The following is a 16,748-nucleotide window of genomic DNA, read 5'->3' on the forward strand; positions in this document are numbered from 1 at the left end:
GGGTTAAGAACTTTGCTTCAGGATGAGAACAAAAATCGTGCAGCGGCGGCACAGTGGCAGCAGGAGGCCTCATTAGCTAAAGTGGTGCTTCAGGTTAAGAACGAACCTCCAGAACGAATTAAGTACGTAACCAGAGGTACCACTGTATATAAATTCTAATAATAATAGCATTAGTAAAGGTAAAGGGACCCCTGACCATTAGGTCCAGTCGTGACCAACTCTGGGGTTGCGGTGCTCATCTCTCTTTATTGGCCGAGGGAGCCAGCGTACAGCTTCCGGGTCATGTGGCCAGCATGACTAAGCCGCTTCTGGCGAACCAGAGCAGCGCACGGAAACGCTGTTTACCTTCCCGCTGGAGCGGTACCTATTTATCTACTTGCACTTTGACGTGCTTTCGAACTGCTAGGTTGGCAGGAGCAGGGACCGAGCAACGGGAGCCCACCCCGTCGCAGGGATTTGAACCGCCAACCTTCTGATCGGCAAGCCCTAGGCTCTGTGGTTTAGTAATAGCTATATTTATAAGCCGTGCTATTGCCTACATTCTGTAGAATTCTTCAGTAATTGCGCAATGAAAAATACCAAAGAGCAGTGAAGAGAGAGCACGGACTGCTAAGCAAATCTATGGCTTACCGTGGCTAAGAAATCTTGCTGTTGCACAGAGAAAAAATGGTGTCCACTTTGCTGCTCCCTCACTTCTGCTGCTATCGCCGCCGCCATATTAACAGAAACTTTTTTTCTTTTGATGTATTTTTAATCTTACGTTGGAAGCTGCCCAGAGTAGCTGGGGAAACCCAGCCAGATGGGCAGGATATAAATAATAAATTGTTGTTGTTGTTGTTGTTAAACTAAGCCATGGTTTGGTTGAGCAGTGTGTCCAAACCAAGGCTTGTGGTTTATTTTGCTCCAGAAAAATCACGAGTGTTAACAAAGTTCTTATCCTCTGATTACCACTCATGGTTTGTTTGGATCGAGGCAAACTACAACCCTGGGTTTGGGCACAAAACTAAGACAAACCATGAATTTGTTCCTGGTGGCAAGAGAGGAGCTAAGTGGTTGTGATTTTTCTCCCAACACGCTTATTCATGGTGAGCCATGGTTTGGCTTGGCTTGGCTTAACATTGCAAGCTAACCAAACCATAGTACAGTTTCCTTTCTTTTGTGTTGGAGTTGTAAACCAAAAGAAATGTAGAACAAGAGCCGATTGTTAATAACTGTCATCGGCCCACTCACAAATTCTACATTAATGGGAACTAACACCACGCTGTAGAGATTACTATTTCAAATTACTGTATTTTTCGCTCTATAAGACGCACCAGACCACAAGATGCACCTAGTTTTGGGAGGAGGAAAACAAGAAAAAAAATATTCTGAATCTCAGAAGCCAGAACAGCAAGAGGGATCGCTGCGCAGTGAAAGCAGCAATCCCTCTTGCTCTTCTGGCTTCTGGGATAGCTGCGCAGCCTGCATTCGCTCCATAAGATGCGCACACATTTCCCCTTACTTTTTAGGAGGGGAAAAGTGAGTCTTATAGAGCAAAAAATACGGTAAGTATAATGTGGAAAGACACAGCTGCCTGTCTGTGGTGGAGAAGTGTTCTTCAAAGTCACAGCTGATTAAGACTTTGAAGAGCCCATCTGCTCCCATGTTTGATTTTCTGCAACCCTGTGACACCATGTTTAGAGAAGTTCTTGGCAAATTGAGATAAGACAGGCACCCGGTTATCTGTGCTTTCCAGAACCTGTTGAAGACAGTTTTGTTTTGACAAGCTTTTGCAGTTGAATGGAAAGGGCTCTGCCTTAGCCGTTTGTCTTACCACGTTTTTAAATCGTATCTTCAGGGTTTTGTTTTTTAATTTTTAAGAACTATTTCCCCCTTACGTCGTAAGTCATCTCGGCGCATATGTTCATAAGCAAATAGATGTTAAATGTTTTAAAACTTGGCTTCTGTCACGGCTTGCCGTTCATTCCAACTCCTTTGCAGTGATACCTCTGGTTGTGAACGGGATCCGTTCTGAAGGCCCGTTCACAACATGAAAAGAGCGCCACCTGCAGTGGTGCGTCTGCACACGTGTGGGTTGCAACTCGCCGCTTATACGCATGCGTGTGGCGTCATTTTGCGCATCTGTGCGAGCGGCGAAACCCGGAAGTAACCCTTTCCGGAACTTCCGGATCACTGCGGGACGTATCCTGAAAGAACGTAACATGAAGCGGGCGTAACATGAGGTATGACTATATTTTGCTTCCCAGGAGACAGAAAAAACTTTGCCTGTTCTGACCTGTCTGAGGCCCTCCCTGAGGAGGTTGAGGAGGAGGTGAAAGCAGCTGCAGAAATCTCCATGGGGACTGAGGTGTCAGAGGAAGACATCAGCAACATACAACATCTCTGTGACCAGGTGATGACGATGGTGGTGTCGTTTTGTCGAAAGTTTGTTTCATTGGCATATTTGCGTTATGGATTTACTCCTCTGAAATTCACTTGGGGAGGATGGATGTATGGATTTGGAATTTGCAGTTGGTCCAAAACGAAAACAGCGATTTAAGTCAAAGCCCATACCTCCAGCGTTGCTCACAGTCGATGTGCAGCCTGTGTAAAAGGCCTTATTGCTATTTCAGTTGAGCCTAATTCTGTTTTAAATCTAAAGTGATCCAGCCTAACTGGCGGTAAATCCTAAAGAAGCAATTTTGGAAGCCTTTCAGGCCAACATTCTTGATGGCAGTGATGATTTCTATGATGATGCTTTCCCTGATGTATAAACCATGAGGGTCGCACAGTCACTACCTCTTCTGATGCCATCTCGAGTAGCTGAATTAAAGACATTAAAATCGGCATAATGTGAACAGTTTTTCTGAGATTTGCAGCAGAAGCATGGCCGCAACTTATATTCAGATACCAAAATATTTCACTTCCGCTTCTGTATTGCCAAGGTGGCAAATCTGCTTTGGCTTTAAACATGCCAAAGTACCACCAACCCATTACACCTTCCTTTCTTAGTTGAAGGACTGTTGGCAAGAGCTGGCTTTTTCATTATTCATTCATTTTCAGAGTAGTTTCTACAGTTATATAAGAAAATACTGATTTGATTATACTGGGCTGGGGAGGGCGGGATATAAGTAAAATTTTATTATTATTTTTTTATTATTGAGAGGTTTAATAAGTTAACTTTTATTTGGACAACTTTTCTGCTGTAATTTACTGGAAGGAGAAAAATAATCATTTCCTTAATAACAATTGCCAGGTTTTCTTCCTTGAATTCCTTTAGCCTTTGCAGGCCTTGACCAACCTTGTTTCATATTTCAGGTAATCGAGATATCGGACTATCGAGCACAGCTGTACGATTATCTGAAAAACAGAATGATGGCCATTGCGCCTAACCTGACGGTCATGGTGGGAGAGCTGGTGGGAGCGAGACTCATCGCTCACGCAGGTAAGCTTGACGCAATGGGGGGGGGGGGGAGAGACGTGTTGCGCTTAACTGTCCTGGACTTCGCAGCATCAAAAGGTCACAAGTCCATTGACCAAGACCGGCTTTGTGAACCTAGAGACTTTTGGTGTCTGCGAAACAGAAGCCTAGAAGTTGTCGGTGATGATTTTGTCCTGAAGTTTGCTTGATTTCATCTCGAAACATGTAGGCAACTCCTAGTCACTACCTCTTCTGAGACATCTTCTGGGCTCTGCTGTAGTTCCTTCTCCTTGGCTGCCTCCCCCAAGTAAAACTCAACCAATGCCTCGTTTATTGGACTCATTTTGCAAGGCAGATTAACCTGGGTTGAATTATGTTACTGCCGATTGCCAGATTACCGTATTTTTCGCTCCATAGGGCGCACCGGACCATAGGGTGCACCTAGTTTTTAGAGGGGGAAATCAAGAAAAAAAAACTTATTCCCCCCCCCCCCAGCCCCAGAGAGCAGCGTACAGGCTGCACGCAACCTCTCCCTGCCAGAGGGGTTGCGCGCGGCCATGACACAATCCATCCCGCTCATCCATCCGCTCATGGCACATCCATCCCACTCGCTGTTTTGGCTTCCTCTTTAGCCCCGAGCAATGGCTGTGCGCAGCCCCTCCGGCAGGGAGAGGCTGCACGGGGCTAAAGAGGCTATCCCTGAAGCCTTCCGAGCGCAGCGCAAGTTCCTGCTGCGCTCCTCAGGCTTCGGGTTCCTTTTGCTGAAGTCGGGAGAGCAAGACTCTCCTGCCTTCAGCGAAAGGAACCTGAAGCCTCCAGAACGCAGCGGGAACTTGCGCTGCGCTCCGAAGGCTTCAGGCGGCTATCCCTGAAGCCTGGAGAGCGAGAGGGGTCGGCTTCAGTGAAAGCAACGCAAAGCCTCCAGAGTTGCTATCGCTAAAGCCAAGGAGCCTGCATTCGCTCCATAGGACGCACACACATTTCCCCTTAATTTTTGGAGGGGAAAAAGTGTGTCCTATAGAGCGAAAAATACAGTATGTATTGGCTTCTATGGCATGGGTAGCTAACCTGTGGCCCTGTAGATAGAAGTCCAATAACAAGTGAAGGAGCATTGGTTTGCCACCATCTCTCTTCTGCAAGATTGTCTTTCAGAGGCTGGTGTTTATTATTATTATTATTGTTATTATTGTTGTTATTGTTATTGTTATTTTATTTATTAATACCTTGCCCATCTGGCTGGATTTCCCCAGCCACTCTGGGCGGCTCCTGTCAGAATACTAAAAGTACAATATAGTGGTACCTCGGGTTACATACGCTTCAGGTTACAGACTCCGCTAACCCAGAAATAGTACCTCGGGTTAAGAACTTTGCTTCAGGATGAGAACAGAAATTGTGCGGCAGTGGGAGTTCCCATTAGCTAAAGTGGTACCTAAGGTTACCACTTCAACCTCCAGGACGAATTAAGTTCTTAACCCCACTGTAGTGGTTGATTTCTTTGACATCTGATGAAAGGGCGTTCCACAGGGCAGGTGCCACCACCAAGAAGGCCCTCTGCCTGGTTCCCTGTAACCTCACCTCACAGTGAGGGAACCGCCAGAAAGCCCTCAGAGCTGGACCTCGGTGTCCGGGCTGAACGATGGGCGTGGAGACCTCCTTCAGGTATATAAAGCTTGAAACATGGTTCTTTTGCCCGAGTCCTCTTTCAAAGGCTGCTAATTCTTGCAAACTCCTGTTGCATCTTTTCTTATGCAGGCTCTCTCTTGAACCTGGCTAAGCACCCGGCGTCAACGGTTCAGATCCTGGGAGCCGAAAAGGCACTCTTCAGAGCACTGAAGACTAAACGCGACACACCCAAGTTCGGTCTGATCTATCATGCTTCTCTTGTGGGGCAGACGACAGCCAAGAACAAAGGAAAGGTGAGGTGCTCTAAAACACACGTTGCTTTGTGATTCCTTGAACCTGCATCTACAGGTAACTAAGGAACCAAGACTTTTGACATTTGACTTTGTCTCTAGTCAGGCTTCATTGTAAGTCTAAATTTGGTATTTTCCAGATTTCTGGGGTGACACCCCTCTCAAAACCCTCTCTGCCTTGTGGGTTTTTTATATTTGTTGTTGTTTAGTCATGTCCGACTCTTTGTGACCCCCTGGACCAGAGCACACCAGGCACTCCTGTCTTCCACTGCCTCCCACAGTTTGGTCAGACTCATGCTGGTAGCTTCGAGAACCCTGTCCAACCATCCTTTCCTCTGTCATCCCCTTTTCCTTGTGCCCTCCATCTTTTCCAGGGAGTCTTCTCTTCTCATGAGGTGGCCAAAGTATTGGAGCCTCAGCTTCAGGATCTGTCCTTCCAGTGAGCACTCAAGGCTGATTTCCCTAGGAATGGAGAGGTTTGATCCTCTTGCAGTCCATGGGACTCTCAAGAGTCTCCTCCAGCACCATAATTCCAAAGCATCAATTCTTTGGTGATCAGCCTTCTTTATGGTCCAGCTCTCACTTCCATACATCACTACTGGGAAAGCCATAGCTTTAACTATACGGACCTTTGTCGGCAAGGACATGTCTATTTTTTTTATATTATTGGAAGCAAAAGAAGAGAGGCAACCTGAAAATGGAGCTGAAATATTATAAATAGTAACAATAAACACCCTAGTTGTTTCAATTTCATGATAGCCTTCTCATAAATTGAATTCCCGTCCTTGCTTATATGGAAGTCCTTTCTGAGATATATATATATATATATATATATATATATATATATATATATATATATTTGCTTTCGTAGATTTTCACGGGTACAGGAATGCAGGTTTTGGTGTCCTCGGGTGTCTTCCCGTGTAAAAGTTGGGGTGTCTAGGCGACAAACAAACAGACGAATAAATGCACGTATCGCAGAACACAAGAATGCCGTCAAAAAAGAAGAAAAAACTTCCTCTCTTTTCCAACACATGAAAGAAACAGGACACGAAATTAATTTTGCAGATTCCAAATTGCTCTTTAACACGGAACATCACCACAAGAGAATAATCATGGAAGCCATCGAGATAGAGAAACACCCTCACAACATGAACAAGCGTGACGACACATCCCGCTTGCCAGACATCTGGAAATTAGCCCTCCCCACAAAAACTGACACCAGATCCAGAGGCACACAGAACGCCAACACCAATCAACCACACCAGACCCAAACCCAGACCCTCTCCACAGATGAATTACTGACACCATCCAGTAGCCAATCCATGGTGGCACCTCCGGATGCTGCACCCCCCTGCAATCCCTACACAGATCTGGCTGACACAAGCCACAAAACCACAGCTCGCCCCTATACACGAAGCCAAGCCAAAGCACAACTAAGTGCAATACAGCCATCTTCTCAGGAAAACTCTTCACAAAGTTCAAGAGGTCAAGACACAAAGACTTTAGCAACTAATCCACACCTAATGACCCACCTAAGTGGTACTCAGGATATCACTCAAGAAATCACTCAAGGTATCTCTCAAGTAATTAAGGAACAAAAGAAGAAAAGGCACACTAGCCTGGGAACTTCCTCTCTGCCCAGAACATTGGAGGCTAGACACCACACCCCCTCTACAGTATTTATAGGAACTCAAACATTGAGATCCCGCTCTGTTCCAGTAACAAGAAGCCGAAAGCACCAGCCTGAAGATGACGAGTGAGACCTCGTCGAAACGTCGCCTAGACACCCCAACTTTTACACGGGAAGACACCCGAGGACACCAAAACCTGCATATATATATATATATATATATATGTGTGTTTTTGTGTGCTCTTTTTATCTGTTCCTGTAGCAATAGACCATATTTTTCTGTGTATGAGATGATTTTTTTTTTTTGCTTTTAAAAAATCAGCAAAAAATTGGGGCTCATCTTATACACAGATGGGTTCTGGCGCGAATTGCGGTTTGCCGACTCAGACCAAAAAAGAAGCTTAACAACTTTTAGGACGATCACCTCCCAAAAAGCTCAAGAACTTTCAGCCGCCGATCGTCCCTGGACATGGCGAGCGAGGGGAGCCCAGCTGGCTCTGGCTGAGCTCACCCTGTGACGGGGCCCTGCAAGTCTAAGACAGCACTCGCTCAGTAGCTATCACTGTTTGTTCGGTGGCTGCAGCACCAGCAAGAGGTGCTCAGCTCCACTATTCAAGCAGCAGGAGGAGGAGGAAGAATAGCTCGCATACAAACCCACTACCACCCCAAGTGCTGCTGCTGCCACTGCTGCTCTTGTCAACCAGCCACCGTGGTTTTGGCAACCCTAATTTATAATGATGATGATGATTTATTGTTATTATTTTATACCCCAGCCGGAACCAGGCTCAGAGCGGCTAACACCAATAAAATTAGAATAAAATCTAAAAGAAAAAGAAAAAACAGTTAATTAACATACGGGTTAAAATACAATTTAAAATGCAGCCTCTTTTTAGTAGTAGCCCATAAATCGAAACCATAAGGGGAGGGAAACATAAGGGTCAGACAGAGTCCAAACCAAAGGCCAGGCAGAACAGCTCCGTCTTGCAGGCCCTGCGGAAAGATGTTAAGTCCCGCAGGGCCGTGGTCTCTTGTGGCAGAGCGTTCCACCGAGTCGGGGCCAGTACTGAAAAGACCCTGGCCCTAGTTGAGACCAATCTAACCATCTTGTTATATGTGGACCTTAAGCTCCTCCATGGAGCATACCAGGAGAGGCAGTCCTGTAGGTACTGATTAAGAAATACTGATTACTTAATTTTGGGTTCAAAAAATAAATAGAGTGCCTTATACATAATGGCGTCCTATGGTATTCCTATTCTGATTTATGATTTATAAATATTTCAGTGAAGGAAAAACAATGAGTTACTCTATTTAGTCGTGGTTAAAGTTATGTATTTGTTTTGAAATACTAGGCTTTCACTGTTATAAAAGCAGCTTGTTATTTTCAACAAAGGAGACCTTTGTGAGCATTCATCCATCGTTGCCTTAAACTATGAGTAGAAGTTTCCTTTGTGCTAACCTGTGTTGGCATGGGCAAAGTCAACCGCCAGCTTGGTTTCATTGGGGGGTATTTAATTTAATTTAATTTTTCTTTCCAGATCTCACGAATGCTGGCAGCTAAAACAGCCTTGACTATCCGTTACGATGCTCTCGGAGACTCGAGCAGCGCGGAGATGGGAGCGGAAAACAGGCTGAAAGTCGAGACAAGGCTGAGGCACTTGGAGGAGAAAGGGGTGAGCCTGCAAAAACATGGAAAGACAATTTTATGTGGTTTATTATTATTATTTCTATACTGCCCTATACCCGAAGGTCTCAGGGTGGTTCACAAAAAGGATGCTTATCGGTGGTGGTGGCAGTCTAGTGATGAAGCTGGAAGGTGTGCAGAGGAGGGCAACCAAGGCTATCGGGTCTGGAAACCGAGCCTTATGAAGAATGGTTGAAGGAGCTGGGTACATTTAGCCTGAAAAAGAGGAGACCGAGAGAGGAGATATGACAGCCATCCTCAAATATCTCAAGAGCTATCACACGGAAGAGGGAACAAGCTTGTTTTCTCCTGCTCTGGAGGGTAGGACTCGAGTTACAGTGGTACCTTGCGTTGATACTCTTCAGGTTACATACGCTCTGGCGGGAAGGTAAATGGCGTTTCCATGCACTGCTCTGGTTTGCCAGAAGCGGCTTAAGGTAAAGGGACCACTGACCGTTGGGTCCAGTCGTGACCGACTCTGGGGTTGCGGCGCTCATCTCGCTTTATTGGTCGAGGGAGCTGGCGTACAGCTTCCGGGTCATGTGGCCAGCATGACTAAGCCGCTTCTGGAGAACCAGAGCAGCGCACGGAAACGCCGTTTATCTTCCCGCTGGAGCGGTACCTATTTATCTACTTGCACGTTGATGTGCTTTCGAACTGCTAGGTTGGCAGGAGCAGGGACCGAGCAACGGGAGCTCACCCCATCGCGGGGATTCAAACCACTGACCTTCTGATCGGCAAGTCCTAGGCTCTGTGGTTTAACCCACAGCGCCACCCACGTCCCTAGAAGCGGCTTAGTCGGCCAATAAAACAAGATGAGCACCGCAACCCCAGAGTCGGTCACAACTGGACCTTATGGTCAGGGGTCCCTTTACCTTGATCATCTTTGCTCTTCCTTTGCAACACAGCTCAAACTCAAGCTGCATTATGAAGGAGAAAATGGGCCATCTGGTATCAGGTGGGTGACCCCCACTGATCTATCAAGATGACCCACCTATGCGGGTGGGAAGTTCAGAATCCAGAGCAGGAGAAACAGTAGACTTTGGAGAACTCCTGAAAGCATGAGGGGTGGGAATTGCAACAGGAGAAGGAAGGAAAGAGCCTTGCTAGATCTTGGCTTGGTTCATTCACACAGCATGGAATCCTGAACAAAGCACCGAACTTTTCGTTCTGCACATACCAGGTGGCTGTGGTTGACTCTCGACTCGCTCATTCCTCAGCCACGCTGTTTCTTAATTCCTTTTCTTCTGGGATATGGAACTGGTGTCTCACAAGAAGGCATGGAAATCCTAGGATTTGCTGTTAACCGCCCAGTGGAAGGAGATCCAAATAGTTCAGCCCACCCTTACAGATGTTTTTGGACTACAACATTATCAGCCTTAGCCAGACCCTATAATGATGGGGTTGAGGAGAGTTGTTGCCCCAAACATCTGGAGAACATCAGGCTTGTGGAGGCTGTTTTAGCCCAGCCCGTGTTTCTTCCGTGAGGGAAGAGCCATGGTTCCCCTGTTATTAGGAGTAGTTCACTCCAGCCTGCTTTTTCTTATGAGAACCTTAATTCTTCTTAGCGATGTTGTGCCAACATTTTATCATCAGTCATTTGTTCTTCATAGCTGTGTCTTTCTCCCCCTCAGATAAGACGGATAAGTGGCACGGGAAAAGCCTTGGCCAGGGCAGACAAATATCAGCACAAGAGGTTGGTAGTTGTATGTTTTGTTTTGTTTTTCTTTTGATTCCCAAATGCTTGGGTTTTAATTTTTCCTCACTGTCTCCTGCATTGGTGGAAACATTCTCAATATTCCCAGTGTAGCCTTGCTTGCTGCAAGCTGGGTCTCAGGTTGCATGTTTGGCTCGTTGCTAGCTCTCTTCTTTTTCCCCCCTTACCTTTGGTGGTGGCGTTTTAGTTTAATACAGATTAATAATACAACTTTTGTGCATTATGAGCCGAAGGAGTCCAGATACCAGCCCATAGTGGATAGAACACCACTTGTTTCCTAATACAGTGGCACCTTGGTTCTCAAACTGCTAAAACATACATTTTTAAAGAAATCGGAAGCTTCTTTATTAGGCATTTTAACAATAAGTATTCCAAAAGAAAATAAAAGAGTGCTTCTTTACGCAGCAACAGCAGCCAGGATGTTGGAATATTGGAAAAACGAGTTAACACCAACCTTGACTTAACCAATAACTAATAAGACATCACTCAGGAGACAAGGTTAAAAAAGAATGGGATTACTTTAAAAATGATCTCCAAAATATGGTTCCAATAACAACACTTGTTGTGCTTAGACTAATTTCACAGATATAAGGGAAATTCCGTGTGTGTTTTTAAATAATTGAATACAGATTACCGTATTTTTCGCACCATAGGACGCACTTTTTCCCCTCCAAAAATGAAAGGGAAATGTGTGTGCGTCCTATGGTGCGAATGCAGGCTTTTGCTGAAGCTGGAGAACGAGAGGGGTCGGTGCGCACCGACCCCTCTCGCTCTCCAGGCTTCAGGAGAGCCCCACCGCCAGCCCCACAATCTCGGGGGACAGCGGGGAGGCGGAACGCCGCCATCCCGCTGTCCCCCGACTTGGTTAGAAGGCTGGCGGGGGGGAGAAGCCTGCTCCTCCCCGTCGCCAGCCCCGCAAACTCGGGAGACAGCGGGAGAGGCGCAGCGCGCCCTCCCGCTGTCTCCCGACATGGTTTGGAGGCTGGCGGAGGGCTTCCTCCTCCCCCAGCCCCGCAAGCTCCCAGAGCGATAGCAGCCCCCCGCGACCCTCTCCCGGCTGGAGAGGTGACGCGCGCCTATGGCCGCTGCTCCCTGACCTGCTCTTTGGGGCTGGTGGTGGGCTTCCCCCGCCAGCCCCAGAGAGCAGGTCGAAAGGAACCTGAAGCCTGGAGAGCGAGAGGGGTCGGTGCGCACCGACCCCTCTCGCTCTCCAGGCTTCCAAGGTAGCCGCCTGAACGCACCTTAAACGGCACCTTGTTTTAGAGCGGGAAAACAAAAGGGGGGAAATTCTCCCACTCTCTGCGCAGCGCTTCCTGCCGCTTCGCTGAAGGGGCGCTGGGCAGAGAGCAGAAGAATTTTTTTCCCTTGTTCTCCCCCCCTCTAAAACAAGGTGCGTCCTATTGTCCGGTGCGTCCTATGGTGCGAAAAATACGGTACTTAAGTGTAAGAGAAGTGTAGTAGCCAGAAAGAGTTAGAGGGAAGTCAAAAAAACATATAAGGGACTCAAACCGGCTTAGAGGAACAGAAAGAATGTGACTGTAAGGGAGAGAGAGAGAGAAAAGCAGAAATATGAAGGTAACTTCTTTCTAGGAACTTTATATATAGAATATTCAAATTATGGTTTGTACTCCTTAAATGATTTTGTGTATTGGACAAATATCCCCCCCTTTCTTTGTTTCCTTTTCCTTGTTCTCCTCATTTTGATTTTGGATCGTTGTTGTTGATTATTTTTCTGTTTGCAAAATTAATACAGCATGCATATGCATACATATGCGCATATATATATAAAAAATACACACACACACACACATATATATATATATATACACACACATATATAATATACACACATACATATATATATTGTTTGTAGCCAGAGCCACAAACAAAGAAAGAACCACACAATCCTTTGGGAGGCAGAGACGCAAGAGGGCATCAGAGGAGGGAGAAAAGGAAAGAGGGACAGAGGCCAGTGTTGTCCACGGCGACCTTGACCATCCTTCAAGACATCCCACAGTTCGCTGGTTGAAAACCAGTGCCCAAAGTCATTCAGGCTAGGAAAAGATGGGCATGATCTTCGGTTCTCGTGCTTTTTCCTTGCATTTCTTAAAAACCAAAACAAAACTCCTTTTGTCATTCCAGTGAAGTGAAGACCTACGACCCTTCTGGGGAGTCGACACTTCCTCCGGTCCCAGGAAAGCGCAAACGTGAACTGGAAGACGAGGAGGAGGAGGAGACGACGACGACAGCAGGCCCAGGAAAAGCAAAGAAGGCGAAAATAGTAGAAATCAAAGGTTAGTTGCTGTGCCTCCGGAATCTTAGCTGCCTCTGAAGTCACTTGATCGGCTTCCACCTCCTTTGTGTAAATGTACTTTTTTAAAATGGTTTCCCTGCCGGCCGTTGGAATTGCCACTATGCTCTCTTTGTGTAGCCTGAAACAAATTTGATGGGCTTCCCGGTCTGCTTGAAAGGTTCCGCAAATCATCTTCCATTCTGCCTCTTCCAAACTTCTGGGAAGAGTGCCTGGCATTTTGTAGCCAAAGCAGCAAGAGCCACATAAAGAAACTTTTTGTGTGTGTGGAGCTGGTGTTGGTGGGGAGATCAATCAGGTTTGGAGAAAGACAAAAACTCCTTCGCAGGATAAGTCCCTAAAGCAGGGGGGGGGGGGAGAAGTACCTTCCAAACAGCCCAAAGGACACTTTTTTAAAAAATAATTTTTATTAATTTTAACATATAAATTTTCGTGTGCATGCACACTTCTTCTAAAGAAGTGTGCATGCACACGAAAGCTCATACCAAGAACTGACTTAGTTGGTCTTTAAGGTGCTACTGGAAGGAATTTTTTTTGTTTTGACTATGGCAGACCAACACGGCTACCTATCTGTAACTGGAACATATAAATTATAATACATACCACAAAACTTCACAACTTATACAATCTTTTTTTTTTTTTTTTTTTTTTTTTTTGGACTTCCATCAGCACCTTTGATGATCCGCAGTTTTTTGTCACTTCTTATGCATTTCTTAAATTCATATTGCCTTTAATTATCTTAACTAACCATCCTCCCCTTTATCCATTTTTGCAATAGTTCCAATAATTCACCTCACAAAACTTCTTGCAAACCTACAAACGTAGTCTGATCATCACAATTACTTTTCAAATAGTTTGTAAATTTACACCAGCCTTCTGTGAATCTCTGGTCCCGCAGATTTCGAATCCTTCCTGTTAGTTTGTCTAGTTCTGCATAGTCCATTAATTTCATCCTCCATTCTTCTTTTGTCAGTAATTCTTCTTGCTTCCATTTTTGTGCCAATAATATTCTTGCTGCCGTCGTTGCATATAAAAACATTCTTTCTATTTACATTCTTTTCTATTTATATCACTTCCTACCATGACCAGTAAAAAAGCCCAAAGGAAACACAGTGGAATGGGAGGAACGATAGAACAGAATGGGAGGAAGGGAGACAAAAAACAAATACAGCCGTACCTTGGTTATCACACGCCCTGGTACTCAGACGTTTTGGCTGTCGAACGCCGCAAACCCGGAAGTGAATGTTCCGGCTTGCAAACATTCTTTGGAACTCAAACGTCTGACGGGGCTTCCGATTGGCTGCAGGAGCTTCCTGCAGCCAATCGGAAGCCGCGCTTTGGTTTCCGAACGTTTTGGAAGCTGAACAGACTTCCGGAATGGATTCCGTTCAACTTCCGAGGTGCGACTGTAGAGGGATCAAAATAATTCATTGTCCGTTGTGCACAACAGTCTTCCCCCACCGATTGATCAAAATGGAGGGTGGGGGGGGAAACGGCTTACTTTTCTTTCCCGACAAAAAAATACCCCCAGGACTGGACACGTTCAGTGGGAAAGGAATGTGATGGGCTGACTTCACTTGCAGAAACGAATCACCACCTTTTCATTTTAATTGGGACACGGGTGGCGCAGTGGGTTAAACCATAGAGCCTAGGACTTGCCAATCAGAAGGTCGGCGGTTCAAATCCCCACGACGGGGTGAGCTCCCGTTGCTCGGTCCCTGCTCCTGCCCACCTAGCAGTTCAAAAGCATGTCAAAGTGCAAGTAGATAAATAGGTACCACTCCGGCGGGAAGGTAAACGGCGTTTCCGTGCGCTGCTCTTGTTCGCCAGAGGTGGCTTAGTCATGCTGGCCACATGACCTGGAAGCTGTACGCCAGCTCCCTCGGCCAATAAAGCGAGATGAGTGCCGCAGCCCCAGAGTCGGTCACGACTGGACCTAACGGTCAGTGGTCCCTTTACCTTACCTTCTGGGCTTGGTTTGCCGATCGACTGCTTTGGTGTTTCAATGCTTTACACACACACACACACACGGTTACCGTTATTGCACGTTCACTGAAAGTTAATAGCACAGCTCACTAGAGAGGAAACGAGCTTCACATGCTTGTGAGCGTGGAGCTGAAGCTTGCGACGCATTGGTTTTTGTTGTTGGGCTATTAGGCTCAAAGCCAGCCCTGACACTCTCAATGGCTGGCTGCCTGGATTGCTACAAGAGGCAATAATAATAATAATAATAATAATAATAATAATAATAATAATAATAATAATAATTTATTTATATCCCGCCATCCCCATTGGGCTAGAGTTCTGTGAGGAATACCAAAGGAGGGGGTCAGACTGTGCCTTGGCCTAAGGCCTGGTGGAACAGCTCTGTCTTGCAGGCCCTGCGGAAAGATGTCAAGTCCCGCAGGGCCCTGGTCTCTTGTGACAGAGCGTTCCACCAGATCGGGGCCACAGCCGAAAAAGCCCTGGCTCTGGTTGAGGCCAGCCTAACCTCCAAGATGTTTTTGTTTGAAGACCGTAGGGTCCTCCGTGGGACATACCAGGAGAGGGCGGTCCCATAGGTACGAGGGTCCTAGGCCGTATAGGGCTTTAAATGTTAAAACCAGCACCTTAAACCTGATCCTGTACTCCACTGGTAGCCAGTGCAGCTGATATAGCACCGGGTGAATGTGATCCCGCGGAGAGGACCCTGTAAGGAGTCTCGCCACGGCATTCTGCACCCGCTGGAATTTCTGGGTCAGTCTCAAGGGCAGCCCCACATAGAGTGAGTTACAATAATCAAGTCTGGAGGTGACCATCGTGTGGATCACATGTCAGGGCGAGAGAGGTAAGGAGCCAACTGCTTAGCTTGGCGGAGATGAAAAAATGCCGCCTTTGTTATAGCTGCAATCTGCGCCTCCATGGAAAGGGAGGTGTCGAAGATTACACCCAAACTCGTTAACGGACAGTGCTGGCACTAATTGCGCCCCAGCAAGAGATGGGAGTTGCCCCCCCCCCCCCAAATCCCATATCGTCCCAACCCAGTCAAAGGACCTCTGTCTTCGAAGGATTTAACTTCAGCCGGCTCTCACGTAACCATCCAGCCACAGCTTCCAAACATCTGGTCAGTGTGTCTGGGGCCGAGTCAGGATGGCCATCCGTCAACAGATAGAGTTGGGTGTCATCAGCATAGGAAAAGGCTCCTAGCCCAAAGGAGCTTGCGAAGAAGAAAAGTCATCCATCTAGTCTTGAGTTTTCTCATTTAGAACTCTGTTAAGGAACAGCCACCCTGCATCTCTGTTTGCCGTGCTGTCGCTCTCGTCGATAACCACATATCTGGAGTGATTACACGCAAATCAGGAGGGCAGGATACGTGCTTTTTAAAGAGTTCCCCATGTCGGAACGAGTGCCGAGCCCAAACCCACCCACTGTCCTCTAAATCTCCACGGCGATGGTCTGTTCAGCTTCACAATTCTCCCTCTCTTGACAGATTGCCAAAGCCTGAGGCTTTAGTTTTTGTTGGCTGAAAACGTCCTTTTTTAGTGGAGTTTTGTAGCTTTGATACTCAGAATGCTGTGTGTTGCCCGCAGTCCTCCAGGCTAAAAGAGATGGGTGTTTTCCATCCAAAGGCTCTTTATTCATAAGTGGGTCTAATAGAATAGGGGCAGTGTTTGTCCAAAGACAGAACGGTATAGTCCAAAATATTGTATACCAACTTAATATTTATATTGATATATTCCTTCTTCAAATGGAGTCAGAGTTGAGTTGGGGGAACATAAGAAGACGCTTTGAGCATATTACTGTGATCCTGGTCTGACTGCACTGGCTACCAGTTAATTTCAGGGCCCAATTCAAAATGCTGGTTTTGACCTATAAAACCTTAAACGGCTCAGGACCGTAATACCTCAAGGACCGCCTCTTCCTATATGAACTCACCCGGACCCTGAGATCATCTTCTGAGGCCCTCCTTTGTGTGCTGCCTCCTTGAAAGGTCTGGAGGGTGGCAACACGAGAACGGGGCCTTCTCTGCTTTGGCTCCCCGTCTGTGGAATGCTCTCCCCAGCAAAGTTCGCCTGGCGCCTTCATTATACACCTTTAGGCACCAGGCAAAAAC

At 46.5% G+C, this 16,748-nt stretch overlaps 1 protein-coding gene and 1 long non-coding RNA gene across 2 annotated transcripts in view; one reads left to right on the forward strand and one right to left on the reverse strand.

Moving 5' to 3' along the window:
* Window positions 1-16,748, reverse strand: part of LOC310833764 — a 334,495-nt gene that overhangs the window by 180,000 nt on the left and 137,747 nt on the right. The gene's annotated exons all lie outside the window — the stretch shown is intronic.
* NOP58 (NOP58 ribonucleoprotein) overlaps window positions 1-16,748 on the forward strand; it is a 33,894-nt gene that overhangs the window by 12,585 nt on the left and 4,561 nt on the right. Inside the window, exons 8-13 of the mRNA XM_083709919.1 lie at window positions 2,247-2,392; window positions 3,298-3,424; window positions 5,153-5,316; window positions 8,482-8,616; window positions 10,262-10,323; window positions 12,487-12,638. Coding sequence (XP_083566045.1) covers window positions 2,247-2,392; window positions 3,298-3,424; window positions 5,153-5,316; window positions 8,482-8,616; window positions 10,262-10,323; window positions 12,487-12,638 — 786 coding nt within the window. The remainder of the gene's footprint in view (window positions 1-2,246; window positions 2,393-3,297; window positions 3,425-5,152; window positions 5,317-8,481; window positions 8,617-10,261; window positions 10,324-12,486; window positions 12,639-16,748) is intronic.

Source organism: Podarcis gaigeae, assembly GCF_964106915.1.
Source record: "Podarcis gaigeae genome assembly, chromosome: 1".
Lineage (NCBI taxonomy): Eukaryota > Metazoa > Chordata > Lepidosauria > Squamata > Lacertidae > Podarcis > Podarcis gaigeae.